This window comes from Anguilla rostrata, chromosome 1 (genome assembly GCF_018555375.3).
Source record: "Anguilla rostrata isolate EN2019 chromosome 1, ASM1855537v3, whole genome shotgun sequence".
Lineage (NCBI taxonomy): Eukaryota > Metazoa > Chordata > Actinopteri > Anguilliformes > Anguillidae > Anguilla > Anguilla rostrata.
The window spans coordinates 26,859,229-26,886,548 of NC_057933.1; the positions used below are offsets into that span (position 1 = coordinate 26,859,229).

At 46.7% G+C, this 27,320-nt stretch overlaps 1 protein-coding gene across 20 annotated transcripts in view; it reads right to left on the minus strand.

Moving 5' to 3' along the window:
* Positions 1 to 27,320, minus strand: part of gphna (gephyrin a) — a 96,278-nt gene that overhangs the window by 50,599 nt on the left and 18,359 nt on the right. For all 20 annotated transcript variants that reach the window (XM_064332541.1, XM_064332545.1, XM_064332613.1 and 17 more), the window contains exons 2-4: positions 12,427 to 12,505; positions 2,430 to 2,487; positions 1,573 to 1,665 (exon numbers count right to left, since the gene is read on the minus strand). In XM_064332541.1, coding sequence (XP_064188611.1) covers positions 1,573 to 1,665; positions 2,430 to 2,487; positions 12,427 to 12,505 — 230 coding nt within the window. The remainder of the gene's footprint in view (positions 1 to 1,572; positions 1,666 to 2,429; positions 2,488 to 12,426; positions 12,506 to 27,320) is intronic.

Here is a 27,320-nt window from a genome sequence, read left to right on the forward strand (position 1 = left end):
GGAAGACTCTGAAAAAAAAATTAAAGGGTGCCAGTCCGATGGGTTGAACCCCTAAATATACGGGTATACGTGCATATACTGCTGAACAGCCAAACCAATGATGTCAGACTGAATCTTGTTCTCCATTTCGACCTCTAAGCTTATACCTGCAGTCACTGCGTGTAAATCTGACAGACGAGACATCATTCTTGCCTGGTCGGATTAACGCTACATTAGCGTCATTATGAGCGCATAATTCCAGGGCTACGGGGCTAGCTTTCATAAAACTGTTAAGATTTCTTTCTTAGACCTCAGCACACTCGAAAAAAGGGATAAAACTGAATGCTTCCGCTTCGCACAAACGGTATAACTTGCTCCAAACATTTCAAGACAAACTGATTTTTTTTACAATGTAATTACGGTGAAATATTAACCGTGTGAAACATAATTAGAAAAGCACTATTCTCAACCTTTGTAAATGTCAGAAAGTGTGTTATTGAGGCCCGTACTGTAACGGTTGAAATGGAAGCACAGGTAACCCTGCAACAGTGAAACGATGAGGGGATTTATATGGACATACCGACCTCAGCTATCATCAAAACATGCTGTTCACTGATTGTAATGTTTTAAAAAAATAAAATTATATATTACATGTATATCATTTATAGCAGGACTGTCTTTACTGTTAGACTTGTGGTAGCTGTTCTAATGCCAGTTTGCACACTCCGACTGTTGACCAGGGGTGTAAATATGCACTCAGTGCAAAGCAGGTTGAGCTGTTCCAAGTCTTACTGGGAGAGGATTAACGGAATTTGTGGGAATGCCTGTTGTCGGCTTTCTCTGGGCTTCAAATAAGAATAACGAGCGCCCATGTGTACATCACCTCCCCATTCCAAACTGGAGCTTAGGGAATCACCTCCCCATTTCAAACCAGAATTTAGGGCATCACCTCCCCATTTTAAACCAGAATTTAGGGCATCACCTCCCCATTTTAAACCGGAATTTAGGGCATCACCTCCCCATTCCAAACTGGAGTTTAGGGCTTCACCTCCCCATTCCAAACTGGAGTTTAGGGCATCACCTCCCCATTCCAAACCAGAGTTTAGGGAATCACCTCCTCATTCCAAACTGGAGTTTAGGGAATCACCTCCCCATTCCAAACTGGAGTTTAGGGCATCACCTCCCCATTCCAAACCAGAGTTTAGAGAATCACCTCCTCATTCCAAACTGGAGTTTAGGGAATCACCTCCCCATTCCAAACTGGAGTTTAGGGAATCACCTCCCCATTCCAAACTGGAGTTTAGGGCTTCACCTCCCCATTCCAAACTGGAGTTTAGGAGCCGTTCTCTTAGGTAACGGATAATAAGTTATCGTCTTTGATAAAAACATGCATGCACGCAGACAAACGCGCAGACGCAGGAGCGCTGTTCTTTTTCGCGCTTGCATGCGCACGCATTCACCAGCATGCTGGCACCGCGAGCAAGCGCATGCTGCCGCCGTGCGCCCACGCTCGCGCGCTCTCGCGGGTCGACGTTGTTCACACGCATTCACACTCACATGGACACAAACACAAACGGGTGGGGCCCCATGTACCTCGGGCGTGACATCGCGGGGGGCGAAGCCCGTGCCCCCGGTGGTCAGGATGAGGTTGAGCTCCTTCTCGTCGCACCAGTCCACCAGCGTCTCCTGCGCGGGGAGAGAGAGAGAGAGGGGGGGAGGGAGGGAGTGGGGGAGAGAGACAGAGGGAGGGACAGTGAGACAGTGAGAGAGGGAGGGACAGAGGAGAGGGATAGAGGGATGAGGAGAAGAAGGACAAGGAGAGGAGAAAGGGAGAGGAAGGAGGCAGAGAGAGAGAGGGGAGAGAGAGAAGAAAGAGAGTAGAGGTATAGGAAGGAAGAGAGCAGAAGAGAGGGAGGAAGGAGAGATAGAGATGGATAGAGGTAGAAGGAAGGACAAAGAGAGGGACAGAGAGAAAGGGAGGTAAGGAAAGAGAGAGGGTGGCGGAGAGAGAGAAGGAGGGGAGAGAGGGAGAGCGAAAGAGATGCATAGAGGTATAGGGAAGGGCAAAGAGAGGGTCAGAGAGAGAGGGAGGTAAGGAGAGAGAGAGATGGATAGAGGTAGAGGGAAGGACAAAGAGAGAGACAGAGAGAGGGAGAGATGGAGAGAGAGAGGGGGTGGGGGAGAGAGGGAGAGGGAGATGTAGATAGGTACGGGGAAGGACAAAGAGAGAAACAGAGAGAGGGAGGGACGGAGAGAGAGGGGGTGGGGGAGAGAGAGGGAGAGCGAGAGAGATGGAGAGAGGTAGACGGAAGGACAAAAAGAGGCACAGATAGTGAGGGAAAGACAGAGAGAGAGGAAGAGAGAGAGAGAGGGGGAGAGGGAGAGGTCTGTTACATGAGTCTGGGAACGATGGTTTGGGCAGGACAGATTGGGGTTGCGGGTGATCTCACCTTGATCTCATCGATCTCGTCAGGGACGATTTTGTAAGCAGAGACAGTTCCCCCCAGCCTGAGGAGATGAGAAAGATCCATGAAATAACAAAAAAAAAAACACTCCCAAGCATTTAAAGTAACAGTTCACTTTCAGGGTTGTTTTTATTGGCCCAAACATGTTTTTGTGCACCGAGGAACATTTCAGATATTTAAGTTTCTGATGATCTGCCAGCTTTACAATGGCTGGTATTGTATCGGGACATCATTAACATTAATTAAGTATATGCATCATCCAGTGTCACTGTATAAGCTGCTTTGGAAACTCAAAACTTACTTATTATCTTTAAACTACAGATGCCTGAATAGAGCCACCATAAAGCAGACAGATTATCAAAAACTTCTGTATGGAAATCTGAATGAATCCAAAATATCCTTTCATTTGACACAAATGGTCTAAACTATACAATAAAACTAAAATAACATTTTTTACAAAACACAGAAAGTGAACTTTAAAATACTTGGCAACCTTATCATGTTTCGAAAAGAACATTAGAACACAGTGCTTTAAACATTAAGTGTCTGAACTTAAATGTTTTTTTTTTCTTTGGAAATAGAAGACGGTTGTCCAGTGGTCAACTGTGCCTGCACCAAGTGAGAAACAGTGCACAGTGGTGCACAGTGGCGCACACACACACACACACTGAAACACACTCACACACACTCACACACACATACTTGCTCATGGCCACACTTGCTTCCCTACAACCATTAAAAAGTTGTTAAATCATAATAATGCCTACACAGTCAATTAATTCTGCTTCTTCAGTAACATAAATCACTGAAATGAAACACCTCAACAGTTTTCATACTGAGAAACAGCGTTGCATTTAAATCCAGACAGGTTGAGATTGTAGCATGAATGACAAGCGTCTCTTGCGTAGACCGTCATTTTTCACGAAGACAGGCATAGCAGAAGCAATCCGTGCCACTGCCAAGAAGCCGTCCCTCTCTAGCCACGGAAAAATTTAAATCATGTCTACTGGCGCCCTCATGTGGCACACAAACGTATCACACCAACGGAGGAAGAAAAATCAGCTCATGGTGCAGCAACAGACACGACACCAGCGTTTGGACAGCATTCTTCTCCCTAGCTTCTCTGTACTAATGTACGACATGACAAAATACTATACGCTACCTAGAAAGCAACAGACAATAACACAAAACAGCCTAGTTTTTGTGCAATAAAAACTGAACAGTTCAGGAGAGTGAGACTGAATCCTTACATTTAAGGGTGTAAGGGTGAAGCACGACCAGAACTGGCATACTGTTCTTCAGTATCCCCCACGCTACCATACGGTACCAGTGTAGGGGCATGGTGGTTGTGGGAGGGCTTGGATTATTACCAGAAGGCTACAAAATTGAATCCTGTGCTGTAACACTTGAACAGAGCACCTAATTTGCACGTGCGGAGCATCTTTGCATGTGTAGGGCATCTTTGCACGCACAGGCCATCTTTGCACGTATAGGGCATCTTTACATGCGTAGGGCATCTTTGCACGTACAGGGCATCTTTACGTGTGTAGGGCATCTTTGCGCAGGCAAGGCATCTCCTAGGGAGATTGGCAGCGACAGAGCGTCTGCGACCCGTCTTCACCAGCGGGGCGCGACGCCCTCTAGTGGCGTAATGACGGCGCAGCACAGCTGGCAGGCTGCAGAACGAAAAGAAGCTGGCTGCGTGTGTACAGGAGGACGCACGTGTTTCTCTGCTCTCTGTGAAATCGACAGATGGTAAGGCTCGCAGTACGACTGGCCATTTCAAGTTGGCCAACAGAGAAGAAAAAGTTGCAATAAAAAAACCATGGTAAGAAAAATAAAACACGCACCCACACGTAAATGGTTGAAATGTAAAACACATAAAACTAATTTTATAATGAAAAAAACACATACCATAAGCATAGTATAATTATTTTCACCACACAAATACATAAACTGATGGCAGAAAATTAAATGCGTCACAATGTTCAACCTACAACAGTTTTATAACGAAATTAGATTAAAATGTGAATCATTGGAATGATTGTATGAATGCATAAAATCATGATTGAGTAAATGGAACGTATGGAACTTATTGAAGTATGCATATGAAATCTGAAGGATTGTAATGAGAACTAAACTGGAGGACCGTAATGAGAACTCTATTGGAAGTATTGCAATATGAAATCTTGGAAAGGATTGTAATGAGAACTCTTTTGGAGGACTGTAATGAGAACTCTTTTGGAGGACTGTAATGAGAACTCTTTTGGAGGATTGTAATGAGAACTCTTTTGGAGGATTGTAATAGAACTCTTTGGAGGACTGCAATGAGAACTCTTTTGGAGGACTGCAATGAGAACTCTTTTGGAGGATTGTAATGAGAACTCTTTTGGAGGACTGTAATGAGAACTCTTTTGGAGGACTGTAATGAGAACTCTTTTGGAGGACTGTAATGAGAACTCTTTTGGAGGATTGTAATGAGAACTCTTTTGGAGGACTGTAACGAGAACTCTTTTGGAGGATTGTAATGAGAACTCTTTGAGGACTGTAATGAGAACTCTTTGGAGGATTGTAATAAGAACTCTTTGGAGGACTGCAATGAGAACTCTTTGGAGGACTGTAATGAGAACTCTTTGGAGGACTGTAATGAGAACTCTTTTGGAGACTGTAATGAGAATCTTTTGGAGGACTGTAATGAGAACTTTTGGAGGACTGTATGAGAACTCTTTGGAGGACTGTAATGAGAACTCTTTTGGAGGATTGTAATGAAAACTGTTTTGGAGGACTGTAATGAGAACTCTTTTGGAGGACTGCAATGAAAACTCTTTTGGAGGACTGCAATGAGAACTCTTTTGGAGGATTGTAATGAGAACTCTTTTGGAGGACTGTAATGAGAACTCTTTTGGAGGATTGTAATGAGAACTCTTTTGGAGGACTGTAATGAGAACTCTTTTGGAGGACTGTAATGAGAACTCTTTTGGAGGACTGTAATGAGAACTCTTTTGGAGGACTGTAATGAGAACTCTATTGGAGGACTGTAATGAGAACTCTTTTGGAGGACTGTAATGAGAACTCTTTTGGAGGACTGTAATGAGAACTCTTTTGGAGGATTGTAATGAGAACTCTTTTGGAGGACTGTAATGAGAACTCTTTTGGAGGACTGTAATGAGAACTCTTTTGGAGGACTGTAATGAGAACTCTTTTGGAGGACTGTAATGAGAACTCTTTTGGAGGACTGCTATGTGAAAAGTATGAACTTCCCCAGAAATTACGACTGTACTGCGGAACTTTATAGGCATTACGCGCTGTGATGGGAACAGAGACTTGCTGGCGCAGCATCAGAGAGCCTATTATTACTCGCAATCTAAATTAGAATTTAAAATGAGGGGAGGGAGATAGAAAGTCAATTGGGTCACAATTCGATCGCGCTCTTCCACTCTCCCAAAGCCGGGGAAGCGTTCAGCACCATGGACAGCAGCAGCCTCACCTACAGGCAACCACACAGCCGAGGTTATCAGCAACATTTGCTGCAGGCCTGGAATTAAATCATACTTAGGGCAAGGCCACTTTGGCCTTTGATAAATCTAAATATAACAGGGCATAGAAGCCATAAGATTGGTCGTCGAGGCCAAAAACAAGGGTGCAATGGTGATGAACGGCAATTATATTGCGTGAAGACAAATCAGAATACAACGCAACCATTAAGAGAAGAGAAGAGATAAATCAAGAGAAGAAATCATATGATTGGAAAACAGGAAACCAAGTTAACTGTGGAACTGGTACCAGTGGAAAATTACAAGATACTTACGGATAGCCTATGCTGTCCATAAAACACAGAAATGGTACAAATTAGACGAGATGCTGAAAGGTGTAATAGAACTAACACTGATATTTGGGATTTAATTTACACAAAAACTAATGACATTGCAATACACCTTTAAATGTGCGCACAACCTTCACATCGTAAATAAGGAAACCAGCTGGAAAGGATTCATGCACGTGTGGCTTTTGTTATATAAACAGTAAACCAATTTCTGTTAAACCGATCTTGGTGGGAACAAGAAAATAACCTGAATTCACTACAACTGTGACATAATAAACAACAAAGGTAACTGAAATGGATTGTGCGCTTCTTTAGAAGGTAAAGTGAGTGTAGTGGCAAATGCATCTGAAAAGGGAACAACTAAATAAGCGGTATTTCAACAGAAATGTAACGGTACAAATCTCATTGATATTTTCTATTTTTCCCCAGTAATGCAGTGGTAAACATCAAATTCACACATCCGGAACATTCCACAAACCCCCTCCATTGAAAACGAGTGACTGTTCTTTAAGCTCACTTCCTGGTCTTGTTGAGAGATGTTGCTCATTAGCACCAGAGCAGCTGGACCGGGTACAGGCGTTTCAGCCACCAATTTCAATGCAAGTCAATGGTAACAATTAGGTCAATACAGTCAATTATTTTTCCCCACAAGAAAAGGCAGTCGCAATAGGTGCTTTTTCTTCATCCGCTGTCTCCCCATGTGCCGATTTGTTGAGTTACTGTGCTATTTGAACCAGATTTAAATATTCTCTGGACGAATCAGGGACAGTTTGTGTCACTGCATCTCACGCGCTTACCCGGACGGCCAGACTTAATGCCCATACAAGGGTCGCCCCTTTTCCCTACTGTGCAGCCTGTGGCTCCAATTTGTACAAAATGGCGGCGCCCTGAAAGCTTCGAAGGTTTCAAACCGCTTTCATTAACCCATGGAAAGTCAATGGCTGATGTCACAGTGGGTGACATTCGTCCATATTTCTTTCAGTCTACGCTTCCATCACATCTCAGCTCTTTTGGTGTTTGATGAATCAGAGGCCTTAGGGGACACAGATTTTTACAGGAGTAATGCAAGTCAGCAAAGGAAAGTGATTCTAAACGAACTATGCAACAGTATTGAAGACTAAGGGCCTGATCAACTAAGACCCTTAGCAAGTGCAAAACCATTTAGCACACACAAACCCAAGAACATGACCAGTGACTGGTCATGGTATTGCTTTTTCACCAGTCAATGGTTGTGTTATTAGTTTTACGCCAAAAGGTTTTTCAAAGGTCTCAGTAAATCAGATGTACATGTAGCAACATCAGACAAAACCAGTTTTTACAAATTATGATGTCAACACCTGCACTAGTTAATCATCTTCTGTATCACCGCCATCCTGGCAACGAGATGGGAGATGCCAGAGCCAAATGTGCTATTGACCTGTGGGACCTGTAGGCCAGACGGCACTGGCATGGCCCAGATTCAGTACCAGACCACGGGGCCCCTCCGTGCCCCGGAACAGTGTCCTCACAGCGTGAGCAGCCCGCTTACACGCTCACTGCATAGCTGGCTAGCAAATTAGCAGCGAGGAGATATCAAATCAAAGCGGATGGGACGTCATGTAAAATCAGACGAGCGTAGCCTAGCTACACAGCTGATGCTTGTTGCCTTTCTCACCCCTCTAAAAAGGCGTGGGGCGGGGGGGGGGGGGTGTCTTTCTTTAAAATAACTTTTCTGTATTAGTCCTTAAATTTCTGCCCTTGTGATGAAGTGGCAGTGTTTGTGACAAGGGGTTTCAGCAGGATTTTACGGTTGAATAGATGAAGACTCCGAAGTGAAGTGTGTGTGTGTGTGGGGTGGGGGTGGGGGTGGGGGGGGCAGCGGGGGGGACTATTTTGAGATTGGATCTTTATTTTTCTGCACATAAATTCCCCCTTTGGAGAAACTGAGGTGGAAACTAAATTCCCCCTTCCCGCATTAGCAGTGTCCAGATTGGATAGAAATTGAGGAAAAAGGACTTTCGGAACGTCTCAGAGATTCAAAGGCCCGAAAGACTAATGAGAGAGAACGAGAAATCCAATTAGGAAAGGACAACTGGGAGAGCAGCGATGAGTCGCGGTGGTGGGAGGTAGAAGGATGAGAGTGCTGTCTGTGTGTCATCAGAGAGAAAGAGAGAGAGAGAGAGAGAGATAAAGAGAGGGAGAGAGAGATAGACAGAGAGGGAGAGAGAGAGAGGGGGGCAGAGAGAGAGTGAGAGAGAGAGAAAGAGAGGGATAGAGAGATAGACAGAGAGGGAGAGAGAGAGAGGGGGGCAGAGAGGAAAGACAGAGACAGAGACAGACAGAGAGACAGAGAGAAAGAGAGAGAGAGAGAACAGGGGGAGATGGAGAGATTGAGAAAGAGAGAGAGACAGAGAGAGAGAGTGAGAGAGACAGAGAGAGGGAGACAGAGAGGGAGAGAGATACATTTTGCATTAAATGCAGGTATTTGCTTAATTTTAAGTACCGGTCCTGCCAATTTGGACTTGAGAGAGACAAAGAGAGAAAATGGGAACAGAGAGTGAAAGTGTCATAAAAATAGCCTAACCAGCCAGCCATCTATATGCTAACATTTAATGGCAGCAGTGTGGAATCAGGCTTGTTATCTAACTAACAAAAATTGGTTATATCTCAGGTCCTGGAAGCTAACTACCGTCTGTTAGCCAACTCCGGATCCATTAAATACTGTATCAGTGAATATAGAGCAGTGGCTTTTAGGACTTATCTTCTTTAAATGCGTTATGCACGTCACTGGTCCGTGCATTCCCATCAAAAATATGTGACTATATTTACAACACACTGGTAATGGAAAAAATATTTAATTTTCAGCTTCAGTGACATTTGATTTGATTATAAAAAAAGACTAAATAGAGCCGGTACAGAGCAGAAGTTTTAAGCACATGTCCTCGTGAAACCTCGGTGTGTATTTTAATCTGGAATCTACGGCACACGTTAATCATATTTAGAGAAACGTTTTCGTGCTCAGTTGAAAAGCAAATCCATAATTATGCTGCAGGCGTGTAGAGCCAAAAACGAATGAAATCATTATTATGATTGCGCACTGCTAAAAAGTACCGGGTTTCACTGTATGAACATTATATTATACCAGTTCACGGACTGAACGAAGTGCTAAAATAAAATGTGCTCGGATACACAAAACCCCTTGTCTTTTTGTGAAGCGGAGGACTTTCTGCTTTTGCCTCCGTTTGTTAGTGTGCAAGTTAAAATAAACCAACATTTATATGACAAACACTCACGATTTTGCAGTGTGTCCTTAGCGTTTTGACTTTTTCAGCATGTCGAACATACAGAATCTTTAGAAATTTTATTTCTAATTTTCATAGCTGAATTACCCATCATTTATTTCTTTTTATACTAGCACCAGCCATTTTAAATATCATATTTTTTTACCTGACCGTTTCATTTAGCATGAGAGAGAACTAAGTGGAGCTTGAAATGACATACAACGTAAAACGAAAAAAAAATTTGGTAAGCAATAAAAATAAAACCTGGTGATATCCATTCACAGTCCGAGAGAGAGGTTAACAATGCAGTCACCTACGCTATTGACATTAGCATTATTGCCGGCAACAGCTAGGAGGGAAAAAAAAATCTGTAATCATTAAAACAGGTCTGTGGTGTGACAATACGTTTTATTAAGACTGAACATGGTAAGGGACCCTTGATTTGCAGCAGGGGGTTGACAAGGTTGCCAGATTGAGAGAATCTGATTAGGAAGACTGCCAGGAGGTTAACTACCCTGCTTCTAATAAGTGCCGGGGGACCTTTAATGACCACACTGAGTCAGGACCTTGATATACTGTCATCTGCAAGAATTCCCTTTCAGTAGAATGTCCCAATCGCTGTGCAAGTTTTAAATTTCTACTTGCATTGGAAGGGGAAAGCGCCCTCTGCTGGTTATTCAATGAAAAAGAATTTCCTGCAGCAATCCTGGATTTCCCATGTCTCATCCAAGCAGCCACCCAGCCCAGAGCTGCTTGTCTTCAGGAATTTGGAAGGACAAGAGCACAGTGTAGCTGGTGGAAATTGTATGTGCCAAATTCTATGAGATCAAACCCATTTCTATAATATTACATTCAAACTGCACTACTTTCAGAACAATTATTAATATGAATACTTTAAGTTTAAATATGATTTCTTTAAGCTAATAACAGTTTACCTTAATTTACCTTTCTATTTAAAATATATTTGCCTATCTCACGATGCACCCAGATGGTCTGTCAGGTGCTAGCAGTCTACTTGTGTCAGCTGCGCAACCAGTAAAGTCATTTGCACAGTGCACAGTGGAAAGTAGTGGAATGCACAGTGGAAAGCAGTGGAATGCACAGGTATTGAACAAATACCTGTCCCTGAATACACACACATTCCCTGTGGATAAATTTCACACCAAAAATGATACGAATGTGTCAATAGTTATTGCTTAGGCTAATTTCACGTAGCCATCAATGTAGCACAGACACTTTTATTAATTGTAACCGGATCGATGTTTTAACATTTTTTCTGGCAAACTGGCCCAGCTGCGGAACAGCAATGCATCGGCGCGCGTCGTCGCGGGGCAGGGAGGGGCCCCCGACTCCCACCAGGCTCACACCCCCCCCTCCCCCCCCCCGCCCCAGCCGGAGGACGACGGACCGCGCGTCGTTCGCCGCGATTTATACGGCGGTATTTTTATCTCAGGGTAATCTGTAATATTGACAAGGGACTTTACAAGCGGATCCGCCCGAAGCGACAGTCTGACGCAAGAGCATCCGGGCGGAACGCCGCTCAGCTTACCCACTCAAATGGACTTTTGGGGGAGGGTGGGGGTGTGGGGGGCTGCAAGCGGAGATTCGGAGGGAGAGGTACGAGGACGCTGTCGCGGGGAGGGAGATGGAAAAGCGGGTGTAGGCGGAACAAAAAAAAAAAAAAAAAAAAAAAAAAAAAAAGCCTGTTTTTATGACTCCGCTACCGGTCATTAAGAGCTCGTTATTCCAACACTCCAGAAAAATTTGGCGGAGGAAGGGTAGGAGGCAAAAACTGTAAATAAGCAGCGTGTTCTTTATCCCGCGGAAGGGGGAGTCGGTTCACACGACAGAGATGAGTGTCGGAGCCCCGCAGAGGGGCAGTCCTTCTGAGCGTATCGTATGGCTCGTGTCTACACACAGCATTATCAAATCACCGCTCGTTATGCGCTACTGGCTCCCAAATAAGGTTAGTTTCATCACTTCAGAGAAAGCTTGGGCAGAACTCCCTCACCGCAGCCGGGATCCCTCCATCTAGACCACAGTATTACTTATTACCTCAAATTATGGACATCACTCATTAGTTATATTAGCTAGTACAATATTAATATTAATTATATTAGTAACAATACAAACATATCTAAAATACAATTCCTTCACGCATTTTAAGCCCAGCATAGTCAACATATACAAATAGTAAAATGTTAAATCACTATGCACAGTTCTCATAGAATCCCTCCTGAACTAGTATGTGCTCTGATGAAGTTGATTTAAGATAATTAAGATATACTGTGTAGAATGTGTGTATCTAAACATAATCCTACTTTCCTGACAGGTCTGCAACTGTAACCCATGGACCCTGACTTGGAGCTAAAGGGGGACACTTTTTAAAATTCCATTGTTTTTCTCCCTCTTTAGAGAGCCAGAATATGTGTGTGTGTGTGTGTGTGTGCGCGCGCATGTGTGCACGTGTATATGCATGTCTAAAAACACAGTAGAAAATATGAAATATTAAAAAAATATACAGTATAGTGTAAATTAATAAATGCACTGCCTTTGTCAGGTGCTCCTTTTTTCAGGCATATCATGAACACCTGACTAGTTGAGTCACTATTGCTCACTATTGGGGTTAGTTGGAATATAATGTAATACCCAAACAAAAAATACCCAAACAAAAAATAAACAAATAAATAAATAATTAAATAAATCTGAAGCTCTTCCTTTCTGGGTGAAACTCTGACCGGTAGTGTGCGGAGGGGAGGAAGAAAGGAGGAAGCTGTATAGAGGCGGACCTGGGAGGGATCTCATTCTTCCCTCTTCACGGGATGAAACATGTTGAAGACGTGCATCCGTACACCGAGTAAGTGAACACACGGCAACGCGGGCCATTTAGGGTACTCACAGGGAGGGGTCGTGCACAAGGTCTTTGAGGTTGATTCCGCTGCGGTCCTCCGCAAGGTTCCTGAAGCAGCTGTCGCTCACTGCACAAACAAGAAGGAGAGAGAAAAAGAGAGAGAGAGAGAGAAAGAGAAAAAGGTGTGGAGTGAGAAAGGGTTGTGGCTCCAGCCCGGTCGCTTTCTAAAACGCCTCCCTGTCAACAGCTCGGCCGAGATATTGGAACAAATCCGCAGCCCCCGGTGTCAGTTGATGTGACGATTAAATTAAATTCCATCGCTGGGCAAGGTGACGGGCTCCTGCGGTGACCCCACAGAAAATTGACTACAACAAAATCCAATTCTGCTCGGGAAATACTGCCAGAACCGGGCCCTGGCAGTTAACCTAGAATAGACAAAAAAATGCATGTTTTAAATGTTGCAGGAAACATCGAGCGCTCAGGGCAAAGTACTCAAACTTATTGGGGAAATACCAGGAAAGAATCACAACGCAGCTGAACCGAAAGCCGAGTGCCCTCACCTAGCTTGCACGAGGACAAACTGCTCAACACCCACTCACACCGATCGGCTTTCCCAAAACGCCTTGAAATGCCGAATAATTTCAACCAAGTTAGAACACGAAACAAATCATATTATATCATATTTTGCAAGAAAATAACATTATGACAAAGACATGGCACACTCTGGCCTTTAGTACTGGCCACCACAAGCAAAACAAGGATGTCCAGAGAGGACAGGTGGTACAGTACCAGCATACCGATCAGCAAGAAGAATGAGATGGAGCTTCACTTTATTTTCAATTGTGATACAGTGGAATCAGAAATATACATTTCACATAAATAAAATGTACATTTCTCCCCTGATTTAATTGGCTAAAAAATAGTTCCCTCCCTCTCCACCTCAGCTGATGTGTGGTGAGCGTTCTGGCACAAAATGGCTGCCATGCATCACCCAGGTGGGTGCTACACATTGGTGGTGGCTGAGGTGAGTTTCCCCTGATAACTGTAAAGCATTTTGAGCGTCTGGAAGTGCGCTATAAAATGCAATGTTTCGTTCATTAACTAATTTCCAAATTAGCTGACCCTCTAGGCCACTGACAAAAGGCTAATTCTCCAGCGTGAGGACGAGACAGACATGGCATGTCACACGGTGTCTCAACCAGAGCCACAACCAGAGGGATGCTAACACTGTCTGTTGGGCCCCGAGTTTTGTTTGTGTGTTTATTTTGTGTGTCCTCATATGCAATACAGGCTTTATTTGAAGTGTAGCAATATTGGAAAACCCTGTGGTAATTTCCAGGGCGAACTGTGAGCCAGGTGGACTGATTCCCCATCACGGCAATTTCTGTACTCTGACACCATCTCTATCCGTACATCTCTGCTTTCTCCCTATCTCAAAGTAAAAAGGAAAGTTTAAACATTCAAAAGTACAGCAGACTGTCTGCTCTACTTTATAAAACAAATGGATTAATAAAATGCAATACAATTACAGCACCTGTGTGAGAACTATATTTGTGTTCGAATACATTTCTACTGCAATCTTTGCCATGATGAGAGAGAAAGACAGAGAGAGTGAGCTTTTGCATAGAATACAGGGATGTGTAATTTTCTTCAAGTGCTTGTCCTACCAATCTGAGAATTTGTTCTGAATTTGAGAGGCAAAGAGAGAAGACAAGAACAGAGAGTGACAGTACAACAAAGCCAGATTCTGAGTCAGAGCTTGAGGCAAGGAGATGCACTACATTTTCTAAAGTATGTGGACACCTGAACACGACACCCATATGTATTTGTCGAAAATCTAATTCCAAAACCATGACCATTAATATAGTAAAGAGGGGGGGCCCTCTTCCCTCTTCTGGGAAGGCTTTCCAATAGACTTTGGAACATGGCTGAGGGGATTTGCTTCAATTCAGCCACAAGAGCATTAGTGAGGTTGGGCACTGATGTTGGGTGTAAGGCCTGGCTCGCAGTCGGCATTTCAATTCATTCCAAAGGCAATGCCAAAGGCATTTGATGGGGTTGCGGTCAGGGCTCTGTGCAAGCCGGTCACGTTCTTCACCGCCAAACTCAGCAAACCATTTCTTTATGGACTCTGCTTTGTGCACGGGGGGCACTGTATGCTGAAACATGAAAGAGCCTTCTCCAAAATGTTGCCACAAAGTTGGAAGTGCACAATTCACTAGAATGTCATTGCATGCTGCAGCATTAAGATTTCCCTTCACTGGAACTAAAGGGCCTAGCCCAAACCACGAAAAACAGCCTCAGACAATAATTTCTCCACCACCAAACTTTACAGTTGGCACTATTTGGGCCAGTACAATTGGCACGATGCATTCCACCAAGCCCAGATTTGTCCATCAGACTGCCAGATAGTGAAGCGTGATTCTTCACTGTTTCGTATTTCGTGTTTCGACTGCTGGAGTCCAATGGCAGTGTGCTTTACACCACTCCAGCCGACGCTTGGCATTGCGCATGGTGAACATGGTTTGTGTACGGCTGCTCAGCCATGGAAGCTCTTGACGAACAGTACTTGAACTGACGTTGTTTCCAGAGGTCGTTTGGAACTCTGTAATGGGCGTTGCAACCGAGGACAGATGATTTTTACGCTCTACACGTTTTAGCACCTGGCAGTGACCTACCGCTTCACAGCTGAGCTGTTGTTGCTCCTATGCGTTTCCACATAGGAATAACAGCACTTACAGTTAGTTGACTGGGGCAGCTCTAGCAAGGCAGAAATGTGACAAACTGATTTGGTTGGAAAGGTGGCATCCTATGACAGAGCCATGCAACTGCCAGTCTACTGCCAATGTTTATCAGTGGAGATCACATGGCTGTATGCTTGAATTTTATACACCTGTTAGAAATGGGAGCGGCTTGAATAGCCGAAAAACACTAATTAGGCGGGGTGTCCACATATTTTTGGCAATGTAGAGTACATCGGACCATCATCAAACAAGAAAATACATATTTCCAAAGATTTCCATATTTCCATACTGACACAGTCGGAGAGGCAGAGTTTAGAAAAGGTGGGAGGAGCGCACTGTCTGAATCTTTTTCAGACGCGATCTTCAGATTTATGACAAACACCTCTGCTGCACACACCACCCCCAGCCCCGCCCCCCACCCAGATGTCACACCACAAACGCCACGCCTTCACGGGCACAGGCAAGCGGCGTTTCCTCAGACTCCCCCCTCGCCCGAACGACGACCTCCACCTCCGCCTCCGCCGTCGTCCGCGCGTTCTCCACGTCTCCCGGCAACGGCGAGCCTGACCACCACCCCCATGCCCCCCCACTGCTGGTCGTGATCATTCATCATTCCCTCCGTGGAGCTACGTTTAATTAAGACTGCAGCGCCCCCCCCCCCCCCCTTTCCGAAAAACGCCCAACCGAAGGCCGCCTCTGTCCTTGTCGGGACGCCGCTCGTCAGAGAGGGGGAAAGGCTGCGTGCGGCGCGTTAGCGGAATGGCGGCGAGTCGGGGCGTCGACCCGCGCTCTCCATTTTAACGAATGACAAGCGGCTGACATTCGCTGGCGGGCGTTGGCGGCTCAAGCGGGGTGGCGGAGTGGACAGAGCCAGGCAGGTTAGAGGAGAAACGTAACGCTTGCTTCATAATTGCGGCATTCCCTCGGATTCTCCCCCACCACCCCCCCCCCCCACCACCAACCCCCACCCCACAGCCCCACAAATCTCTCTCTCTCCACCCTGCTAACCCTTGATCTAAAAATAGCCCCCGCTTCACTGCAGGAAGCAGCGGCACTGATCCACCCACGGAGGAGAAACTTAACAGCGCTCTCTTACAGAGACCTCTGTGTGTGTGTGTGTGCGTATATGTGTGTGTGTGTGCATGCACGCGCGTGTGTGTGTGTGTGCTGGGAGACCAAGTGAATTACCTCCTCAGACAGGGGAATTCCTGGCAGGAATAAGTGGAGTGGACATATGGAAACCCTCACCTGTGCTCCCCATCTCTCTCTCTATCTCTCCTCACACACACACACACAACCACTAACATACACACACACACACACACACGCCACGCAACACAACAACGCCACGCACACGCTCTCCTGTTCCCGGTGCGGGAGGAATTAAATTAGAGCTGCTGTACACGCTCACTTAGCAAAGCAGAGGGAGGCACGAGGAAACAGGGACAAAAGAAAGAAAGGAAGAGCACCGACGTGGAGAAAAGGGGGAACGCAAAGGTGTGGAGGGGGGGTGGAAGGAGGGAGAAAGAGAAAGAGAGCGAGAGACTAAGAGAGGGAGGGCGAGAGAGAGAGAGAGAGAGATCTGACTGCGGTTGGAACGGGCTTCAAAGGAATATTAATGTCGCCAGTGTATGAAGATGGAGCTCGAGCCCTCCCGTGCAGGAGCGGAAGACAGAGGGGGAGAGGGAAGGGGAGAAAGAAAGAAAGAAAGAAAGGAGAAAAGAAGGAGAACGAGAAGGAGATCCCGCTCCCTCGCCCTCTCTGCTTTTCCTTCGGGGTGCCGGCGGCCGGCTCGCCACGGGGAACAGGCTGCTCCTTTTTCAGGTCACGCAGAAGCTCAGGGTGGGGAGGGGGCGGGGGTGGGGGGGGCTAGCGCTTTAAAACCACCGCGTGAACCAATTAACATGACTCGTAAGAGACCGACTGATTACACGAGATAAATAAATAAATAAATAAAACTTTCTAATTACATTTTTTTTAAAACTCCCACGGCTCTCGCGGCCGTAGCCTTAGCGTAGCCGTTCGTGTGCTAACCGCTGTGGAAAAAAACGTGCGGTTCGTAAACGGTCATAACGTCTGTCCGCGCAGAGGTCTGGCAGCACTAGAACGAGAACTGAAGCACGCGTAGCTTCGAGCAAACTCAGGTCCGACCACACCGAACAAACAGACCACTCTCTTTCAAAAAAAAAAAAAAATTTGGTGAAATTTTCCTTATCTCTGGCGATATGGAATGCCCGGCACATAGACGCAGGCCAGGACAATGAAACAGGGAACATCCCGATGTAATGGCCGACAGAGTCTCTCCGCGGCGCTCTCTGCAGCTAGCGCGGTCGGGATTTGATCCTGAAACTGACGCGCGTTACTATTCAGCGCCTCAGCTGGACGGGTCACTCAGGAGCACCCCCCAACTGTCAGACTAAAAAGGGGGGTGCGAGCCCTAATTTTCACCCCCCCCGCTCAAAGGGAACACTCCGTCCCACCACCAGTCCCACTACCGCATTGCAGACTCCGTACCAGACCGCGGGTCCCATCCACAAGCTGGAACAGTAGCAGTCCAGCAGCTCCTACCAAATCAAAAAACAACATCCACCCCTGCCCCCCGCCCCCCCCCCCCCCCCAACATGCAACACAACCACTCTCTCCACACTTTCAAAATGACACCTAGATCACTAGGTCAAATCATCGTGATTGCAAGATTAAGTACCCTAAAATAAACCTGTAAATCAGAGGTGAGCAATGAGGGCTGTGTCCATTCCTGGTTTCTATGGCAACTTCTGACCTTAATTACTCAATTAGGCCAAACATTTAAACCATCTGACATTTGAGCCACATTTCGATATGTGCGTAAATGACAGTCAAAGACTGTTCTTGCATCCCAATATGAAATATTAGTGATCTAATCTACGACTTCAAGTGAGCCAGTGTTGGTGTATATAGTCAAATAGCCAGTGTAACCGGTGGAAACAAAAAAACTGCAAACATACCAGCCCTGTTAGGACTGGAATTGCACACCCCTACCGTACATTCTCCTACTCTCTACTTGGCTCTGTACCGTATCTTTATTCTCTCATTTTATCAAATAAAAAAATAGTTTTACTCTCCTGTTTTCCTGTATCCACTGGACCTACTAAGAAAGTTTGAGGAAGGCAAAAACAAGACAAGCGTAAATTTGTCTGTGTAATTTCTATTTCAGCATCGAGATGCCTTCAGAAGGTATTTTCCCAGGGTATGGGGGAGTGGGGGGGGGCATCCCTCTCAACACCGGTCAGCCCTGCCGGCTCGGTGGAGGCGCTCCAACCGCGCCGTGCCGAACCCTGGCGCCGGGGGCGAGGAGCAGAAGGCGTCTGAGCTCCCGTCGCCCCAGCTCACGTCCCGTCGGCGCCGGCAGACAGACAGCCTCCCCCGTCCTCCTCCTCCTCCTCCTCCTCCTCCTCCTCCTCCCGCGGGGTTCCTCCTACGCCGGCGGCGGCGGCTCGGCCGTCTGGCCCGGGAGACGCGGCCACGCCGCACCTCGACGCATCCGCACCCGATGCCTAGACCTCCCACCGCAAACCAAAGGCACAAGAGCCAAACACAGGCTAACAAGCTTTCACCAGAGATAGCTAAAAAACACGAAGGCCATTTACTGTATGACATGACATGACATCATAACCCATACCATAATAAAGGCATGATGAACAGAAGAGGCCACTCAGCCCAACAGTGCTCAGTTCACCTACACAATAGATAGTACAGTAAGTAGCGCCATATCTTTAAAACCCGTAGAGTTTCTGCTTCTACTACATGACCTGATAAACTATTCCACACAGTGACTACTCCCTGTGTGAAAAAATATTTTCAAACATCTATTCAGAATTTACCTTTTGCCAATTTCCATTAATTTTACTAAGCATGCGTACAGTTAAAAACGAGAAGCATCGTTTGAATACCGCCGTTTCCCAGTGATTCTTCAGAATTTGGTGCACAATAAAACCGAAAGAAAAGCAGAAATCATCACTGATCAAACACGCTCATTATGCAGCAACCCCCCCCCCCCCCCCCCCCCCTGTGTGTTCGACCAAATTCCAGATTCTGATCCTAAAAAAACTGACCCCGGAGGCAATGGGTAGTCGGACACAAGTTTTTGGGATGAGGTTAACCTGCTTCTTGGGAGCTGACTGAGAGACAAATAAAAGGAGGAAAAAACTAGAAATACCGCCTTGCGGTTGTATACCTCCGCCAACCAAGGCAAAAACGTGTTTTGTGAGGTCACAGTGACCTTGACCTTTGACCACCAAAATCGAATCAGTTCATCCTTGAGTCCAAGTGGACGTGCGTGCCAAATGTGAAGAAATTCCCTCAAGGCAAAAACGTGTTTTGTATTCCCTCAAGGCAAAGACGTGTTTTGTGACGAAACAGTGACCTTGACCTTTGACCACCAAAATCTCATCAGTTCATCCTTGAGTCCAAGTGGACGTTTGTGCCAAATTTGAAGAAATTCCCTCAAGGCGTTCCTGAGATTTCTCCTTCAGGAGAATCAGTAAGGAAGGACGGACGGACAGACGGACAGACGGACGGACAGAAGGACAGACGGACGGACAACCCAAAAACATAATGCCTCCGGCCACGGCTGTGCCGGTGCGGAGGCATAAAAAAACAGTACTTAACTGCAATGAATCAGTTTCTTAATTACTTACCACAATAGACTTGTTTTGTGGGGGGAAAAATGTCTCATGACAAAAAAGTAAAATATAGCAACAGCAATAATGAAAGATGGCCTAATCAAATATCGTATCTTAGCAACCTGGCTAATGAGTGGAGGAGCTGAGGGAGTAGAGGAGGGGGGCTTTGCCAAACCTCACACCCCCTCCCTGGAACCACCTTCCGGCTCTACAGTCTCCACACCACCTCCTCATACTATGCACTATATACCACCTCCTCATACTATACACTATATACCACATGCTCATACTATACACTATATACCACCTCCTCATACTATACACTATATACCACCTCCTCATACTATACACTATATACCACCTCCTCATACTATACACTATATACCACCTCCTCATACTATACACTATATACCATCTCCTCATACTATACACTATATACCATCTCCTCATACTATACAATATAGGCCTACACCACCTCTTCATACTATACACTGTATACCACCTCCTCATACTATACACTGTATACAACCTCCTCATACTATACACTATATACCACCTCCTCATACTATACATTATATACCACCTCCTCATACTCCTTCACTCCCTGCTGAAGAACCTGACTGCCAGACCACAACGTGATCTATTGCCTGCCTGAGTGTGTTAGCCAAGTGACTGTACTGTAATGTCTGTGACCATGTGACTGTGTGGCCAGAGAGTGAGTGAGAGACGGACAGATAAAGAAGCAGGAGAGAAAGAGCAGGAGGGAAGGAATAGAGTGGTAGGGGAAAGATAATGAGACAGACATGGAGAGGGGAGGGAGGGAGAGAGAGGGAGAGTGAGGAGAGAGAGAGAGAGAGGGAGAGGGAGGGAGAGAGTGAGAGAAAGAGAGGGGGAGAAAGAGAATGTAAGGTCAGCTCTACTCAAGGTTGACGTACAAATCAGTGACAAGTACACACGGAACCTGAGGCTGACCGTAAGCAGCAGCTGTGCAGGGGGAACGATACAATCCTAATCTGTAAACCGCATTTTAAAGGCCTTCCCCGGCACATCCCTCCACATCCCTCCTTCCAGATTAGCATTTTGGGGAAAAAAAAGAAGCCATTTATAAACGCAGCACCATGGAACGAATTGACTTCCATTGACTTAAATCGCTGAAATCTAATTTAGGTGTCTTACGTAACATGGGAGGAGGCCAGCGATGCACGTGCAGCGTTTGAGGATTACAGAAAACACGATATTAAAAGACTGACTGCCAGCCTGCTTTGCAGCTGCGCAGTAACCACAGTCCCGCTGTAGTGGCGCTGCAGCGTGGCTGCGCTGCGGTAGCGCTCCGACCGCATTTTTCCACTGCAGCGGTGCCGTAACCACGGTTACACTGCATTACTGGCGCGTTACAATGCAGCAGCGGCGCTGCAAACGAGGTTCCAGAACAGCTGCCGCGTCGTACAGGCGGATCGACTACAGCGGCTGTGCCGTATCCGCGGCGACGCCGTCGCCACGACGCTTCTGACCGCAGCCCAACGAGAGCAGGTAGCGAGGCTTCCTCGAACCACGAGGGCGGAAACGTGGCCCAGCCCGGTGACACGGGGACAAGGCCCGGTCACTCCGGTGCACAGAAACCCGCGCGGAATGTTCCGGAATGGAGAATCAGACGGCTTTTCTTTCCAAAGATATGCACCCAGACGTTCAGCCAGATTTGGGACAGCCAGCTTTGGCTTGAAAACTACCTCAATACTGTGCCACTGAGGATTATGCTGCACGGTGTAATTGAAGTTTAATTGAATTCGTCCCTGTTGAGTAAACATATAAATGCACAAATAAAACTCCAGGAGCAGGATGGAGGCAGATTGGACGGATAATATCTGGAGGTACGGGAAGTGAAACGGATCCTGGCTGGAGTGTTAATACTTACGAAACCCGTCAACACAAGTCGCACCAACTGACACAGTATGCATCTATATATATACACACAGAAGTTGGCTCGCATTCACGCCCATACGTGTATTTGCAAAAAACATGCAAACACATTCTCAACGCACGTTTACTCATTCACATTCAAACACACACACTCTCACACACACGCACATGCACAAACACACACACTCTCACACACACTCACATGCACAAACACATGCACGCACATACCTGGGCCCTTTTCAAAAAATTCTAATTAGCGTGAAAACATTAAACTGTCCCGTACTCCATAAACCACGCAGCTCAACGTAAAGGGCGTCCCATATGGATGTTTTATTCAGCGCCTTATAAATATTGAAGACGCTTGCTAACAAAGCCGCTGAAGGAAGAGGAGCATTGTGGGTAAAGGGGACACTTCCATTTTGCGAAACGTGTCTTTTCCGCCCGAAAAACCTCCAGCCCCTTTTCCCCCCACCTCAGACTTGACTCCACCCCCTTTTCCCTTTCCCACTCTCCTGTTTCATTCCCTTCTCTCACTCTCACTCCATTCTCATCCCCTCCTCTCTCCTCCCATCCATCCTCGGCCCCTCCCCTCCGCTGTGCCCTCCACGCTTCCTCTCGCGCTCCTCTACCCCACCCCCACCCCCACCCCCACCCCCACCCCCACCCTCCTCCCTTTTGAGCTTCCATCCTCCCATCTCTCCACCTCTCTCTCTCTCTCTCCCCTCCTCCGTACGTTCGGGGCGAGGTGCACGCGGGCCGCGGTCTCGCCCCTCTCAGGGAGGCTCACGGCGACTCCGGCTACGCGGCGTTGCCCTCCCACCCGAAGCGAGGCCGGGGCCCGCGTGCGCGCTGCCGAAGCGACGGGCACCGCGCCGTTCAGGAGGGGCCCTCGGGGAGCTCTGGGGGGACGAGGAGTGACGCAGGTTTCCCGAGCTGCCACCCACCCCGGCGAACGAAACGCGCGCATGAATAATTCAGCTCTCCTTCCTTTGTCTTTTTTTTAATCCTCGCAATTAGCTTCTTCTTCTTTTTTTTCCTTCTTCCCCCGGTACAAACAAAAAAAATAAAAGAAAGCGACGGAGGCTTGACGCTGGCACGCACGCCCGCCTGAGCCGCCTACGCTGGAGACGGCAGAAAGGGGCGGGGGGGGGGGGGGGGGTTGGGGTGGGGGTTACGGGACGGGCAGAGGGCGGTCGCGCTGGCGAAAACCCTCGACGGAACCCACAGCGTGCCCGGGGGGGGCGCCTCTTTCGCCTCCCGTCGCGTCTGCGGGCGCGCGCTCTACGCGCGAGCTATCGACGCCGCCGCCGACACGCGCGAGAGAGAGAGGAGCGAACGCGCATCAGCCGAGCGGAGACGGGCCTGCCAACACCTGGGGAAGAAAAAAAAAAGATAAAAGTAACAGAAAAAATATATAAATCACGAAGCAATTTCCTGTGGAAAAACTAGCGAAGCGTGAGCTATTCATCCGTACTTCATCATATTAGGGCCCGGGCCGCGAACCCTCGCGAATCTCTCTCATTGGCGGATTTATAGATCGCCGTCAAGGAAGGTTGACTCCTTTCCCGTCTGGGGCCCGAACGGTAATTCGGAGAGACGCGGCGCAGCTGATCCCACTTCTGACACCGTTACCTCACTGTCAAAGACAGGGGGGGAGAGCGCCACACCTGCACACTGCAGTGGCTAACAACCTTGGGAGCGCCAGAGATACCTCCACTCCCCCCACACGTATCTGAACCTCACATCCAACCTGAGCAACGGTTACGATAAATTAACGCACGACGATCCTGGACTTCGATCCTGAGGTTGTCGCCGTTTCACGTCACCAAGGTAACGGGGTTTGCCTAGCACAAGAACACGAGAACCATCAAAAGGGGTGCAACAAGTCATGCCGCCCATCATTTAGCCTCCGTCAGTATAAAAACGATTGTTATTTTATTATGATGTCATCAATCAAAATTGTTGTGGAGGGGTCCAAAGGCAGGAGCAACAAGTGCCGGTCACCCAGTTACCACTTCAGCGCAATTCACATCCGTGAAAAACGCAATCCCCAGGAAGGCTTCAGATGTACTGCGAAACGCTGACAAAGGTCCAATGTTTTGATGTGCGGTCTTTAGAAGTAGCGGACTACTTATCCCTTTATCAATAGTTCATTTTCAAACAAGAATAGACTTCTTTTTTTTTTTTTTAAATGATGGTGGACAGTCTACCCTCCCTTTGTAATTTTTTTCCCCACTTTATTCAGACAGGGGGAAAAGCGGAGAGGGTCACAGACAGAGATGGGATCAAAGTACAGAAAGTATCACAGCCAGGAAATCAATCCCCTGCCAACATGGGGTATTTCTACGTGTGTTTGAGAGCAGCCCTATGAACTGCGCCACACGTATCCCCAAATACCAAACGGCTTTGCAGGAAAACTACTCATTCGCCTCAAACCCTAAATACACATGCGCATTTACAAGGGGACTTGGGTAAAGTAATGGCGTTACATTTCGCCAGAATGGTGTAACATCTGGAGCCCAAGCGCTCAAGCTCGTAGACGACGGCGTTCGAGCCTCGAGCGTCCTCGTGTTCCGGATTCACGCGGAGCGAGCCCTTCGCCCGCATGCCCCCCGCCCCTCCCCTCCCCTCCCCCTTCCCCAGCAGCCCCGGAGAGGTCCCGTGACCCCGCGAACCTGCGGGGGCGGGTTTATTTCCCCTGGCCGCGCGGTCGTGCCGTTCGAGCGGAGGCTCCGGCTGAGCGGGGTGCCGCGGCGCTAATGAAATCGCCCGTAAGCAGCACCGCCCCCCCCCCCCCCCAAACCCCCCCAAACCCCCCCCCCCCCTTGCCATCGCTTTCAACTCTCCGGACGAGCCCCGGCAATTACATTCCATTCCGGCTCCTACTACCGCTTCGAGCGCGAGTCTCCTCCGGTCTCCCTCTCCCTGCACTAACCTGGGAGAAAAAACACAGCGCAGTTATTACTGGAGCCCAACGTAGCGATGGCTTCGGCTTTATCAGGGAGTGGTGGGGGAGGGGCACTGTTTGTGCCAAGTGGGCGTGAATCAATTTACTCGAGTAATTCAGAAAAGAAAAACATGGTTCGAACCAAGTATTCGCACTGCCAAATCTTCGGGGGGTTGGCTTCAGGTATTATCATCATGCCTGGGTGTCGGTTGCAGGAGGTTGTCACGGATTCCGCGATTCTTTTTGGTAGTTCGGTGACTTTCCCTGTCTTCTTGCCACGATTCCCTTCGTTGTGAGTGCTTTCCGTGATTTTTTCGGCAGTTTCGGATGGTCATTGTCAACCTTAACGTACCACGAGGTCGACGGCGTGATTTGTACGAGCGTTTTAACCATATTGGCAAATGCTGGGGGAAACAAAGTGCGACTATACATCAGATCCTGGAACGCACTGGAATCAAGATTCCCGTCCTCGTCAGTTATTGCCATCAGATGTTTGATGGCCGCTGTCAACTGTGTTGATGCTGAGTGCACCTTCTCCCGTTGCAGTAACGTTATCAGTGACAACGGGTGCTCCATCAAAAACCTTGCAACGTAGCCTACGACACGTAACCAAACAAAGAAATAAAAACGGACACACCGTAACCCTGTTTCATTATTTCAGTAATGCAATTTGAGCATGCTCTGTTTCTAACAATGCTCTGTTACATTAAATTTTTAAAAGCACGCTCTTTCTTTGCATGATGGACCAAAGAAATGAAATGCACCAGCCTGTCAATTCATTTTACTTGCATGTGTTCCTAGCGGCAACTGCCCACGGATTTTTTGAAACTTCAAGCACTTGGTAGTGTTGCAAAAGTGTTATTTCCATCGTTTCCCATCTATTAGTTAATTTATATTAGTTCATATCTATTTGTTCATTGGTCTGTCAATGTGAGTGTATTTCATACTGGAAAAAACCTCCATTCACAGAACACAAAACCTTCATGCTTGACTGTGGTTTCACTCCTCCTCTACCTGCTCTCATCAAGTTCTTTTCCAATTTAAAATTTCCTCACAGATTACATGTTTTGACAAGAATTAAAAATGCACCCAGATGCTATGTGTATCCTATGTGTGGACGTAGGCGCCAACCTATGACAATGATTGGGGGTGCTCAACTGACGACACAAAGATCTCAGACTCCACACTCCCCTTTATAAGGCTTCATAGGTTGCATGAGCTAATGCACGTTGTATGTCAAATAGCATACAAGTACCAGACGGTAACGTTAGCTATACAAGTAGGCTGGCAGTTTCAACAGACTCAGGGCGACAATAATAACCTCCTGCAAAGGCCAACGTGTCCCGTAGTAGTGTAGTGTTTGTGTTTACGTTCAAGCCTCTACAGATCAACTTAGCCACCACTTCTGACAGAAAGCATAGCCAGAAAAGCTATGACAGAGGTCATATGCCAGTGCTTGTTCTACTAATCAGTAATGAAACAGATGTCAGACATCGCACTGTCAGACTGTCTAATTCACCTTTTGGCCATTCTCAGCCATAGAAAGCCAAAGCTCTCAGCCAGCCCTGAGAAGTTGCTTATAAATATATATATATATATATATATATATATATATATATATATATATATATATTATTTACTTGGATAAGTGAGGTGTTTTGACTGTTGATGCACTTGTGTTAGGTATTCAGAGTACCGCACATTAAACGATTAAAACTGCTCGATTCAGAAACATATTAAACATATTTGACTTAATCCTCAATCCACTGACAGCACCTATATTTTGAATGCACACAAATGACACAACTAAAAGCAAAGAATTTTTTTTTTATTTCACCCATTTCGCCTAGAGAATTATTTTTATAACAGCAGGCAACAGCTTCAGGATAGCGAGCCCATATTTCTCCAGTTATTAATCCACACTGGCCAACCTAACAACCACTGCCTTGAATATCAGTTATCCCATAAGCCCCAGCTAAAACCCTCACAGCTGGCACAAAACAAGTCACTTACATTATGTCGTCGTCATCATGCATATTTCCACATCAACAGCGTAGCCTACATAGGCTACATTACATTTTTGGATAACAAATTTATCCATTCTTTCTCAAAATTATCCTCACTTTAATTGATCTTTCCGGGCGGCGGAAGACACTTGAGCGCGCAGTTCTATGACTTGATTTTTTTAAAGGCCATATTAGTTCCTTCTCGTCACTGCTGTGCACGTAGCGACACACCGCATGCGTCACAGTAACAACATCTACTGCATCCCCGTACGGTTAACGCCTGAATGATACACATGTCCAGGCAAGAGAATAATATTTCATCTTTCCACACAGTTATTTTTTATTAAAAACTATTTTTACTCAAAATTGTCCCTCTCAAATATTGGGGGGTGCTCTAGCACCCACAGAAGTGGCACCAACCTCAGGATGCGTGTGAAAGATGAAAGACTGCCCCAACCTCTTTTTCCACAAGCTTTGGTTGTACAGTAACCTGGAATAAAATGTGAGTGCAGTCTTGAAACTCTATCACAGATAATGAAATGTTAAGCCAAGCCCCACTCTTAGCACTGTTTGGAAGGGTCCCAGTGGTCCTACACTTAACCAAGTCACTGTTGAGCTGGAGGGGGGCTGCCGAACCTTCTCACAGGAATTGCTATGAGGGCCATCG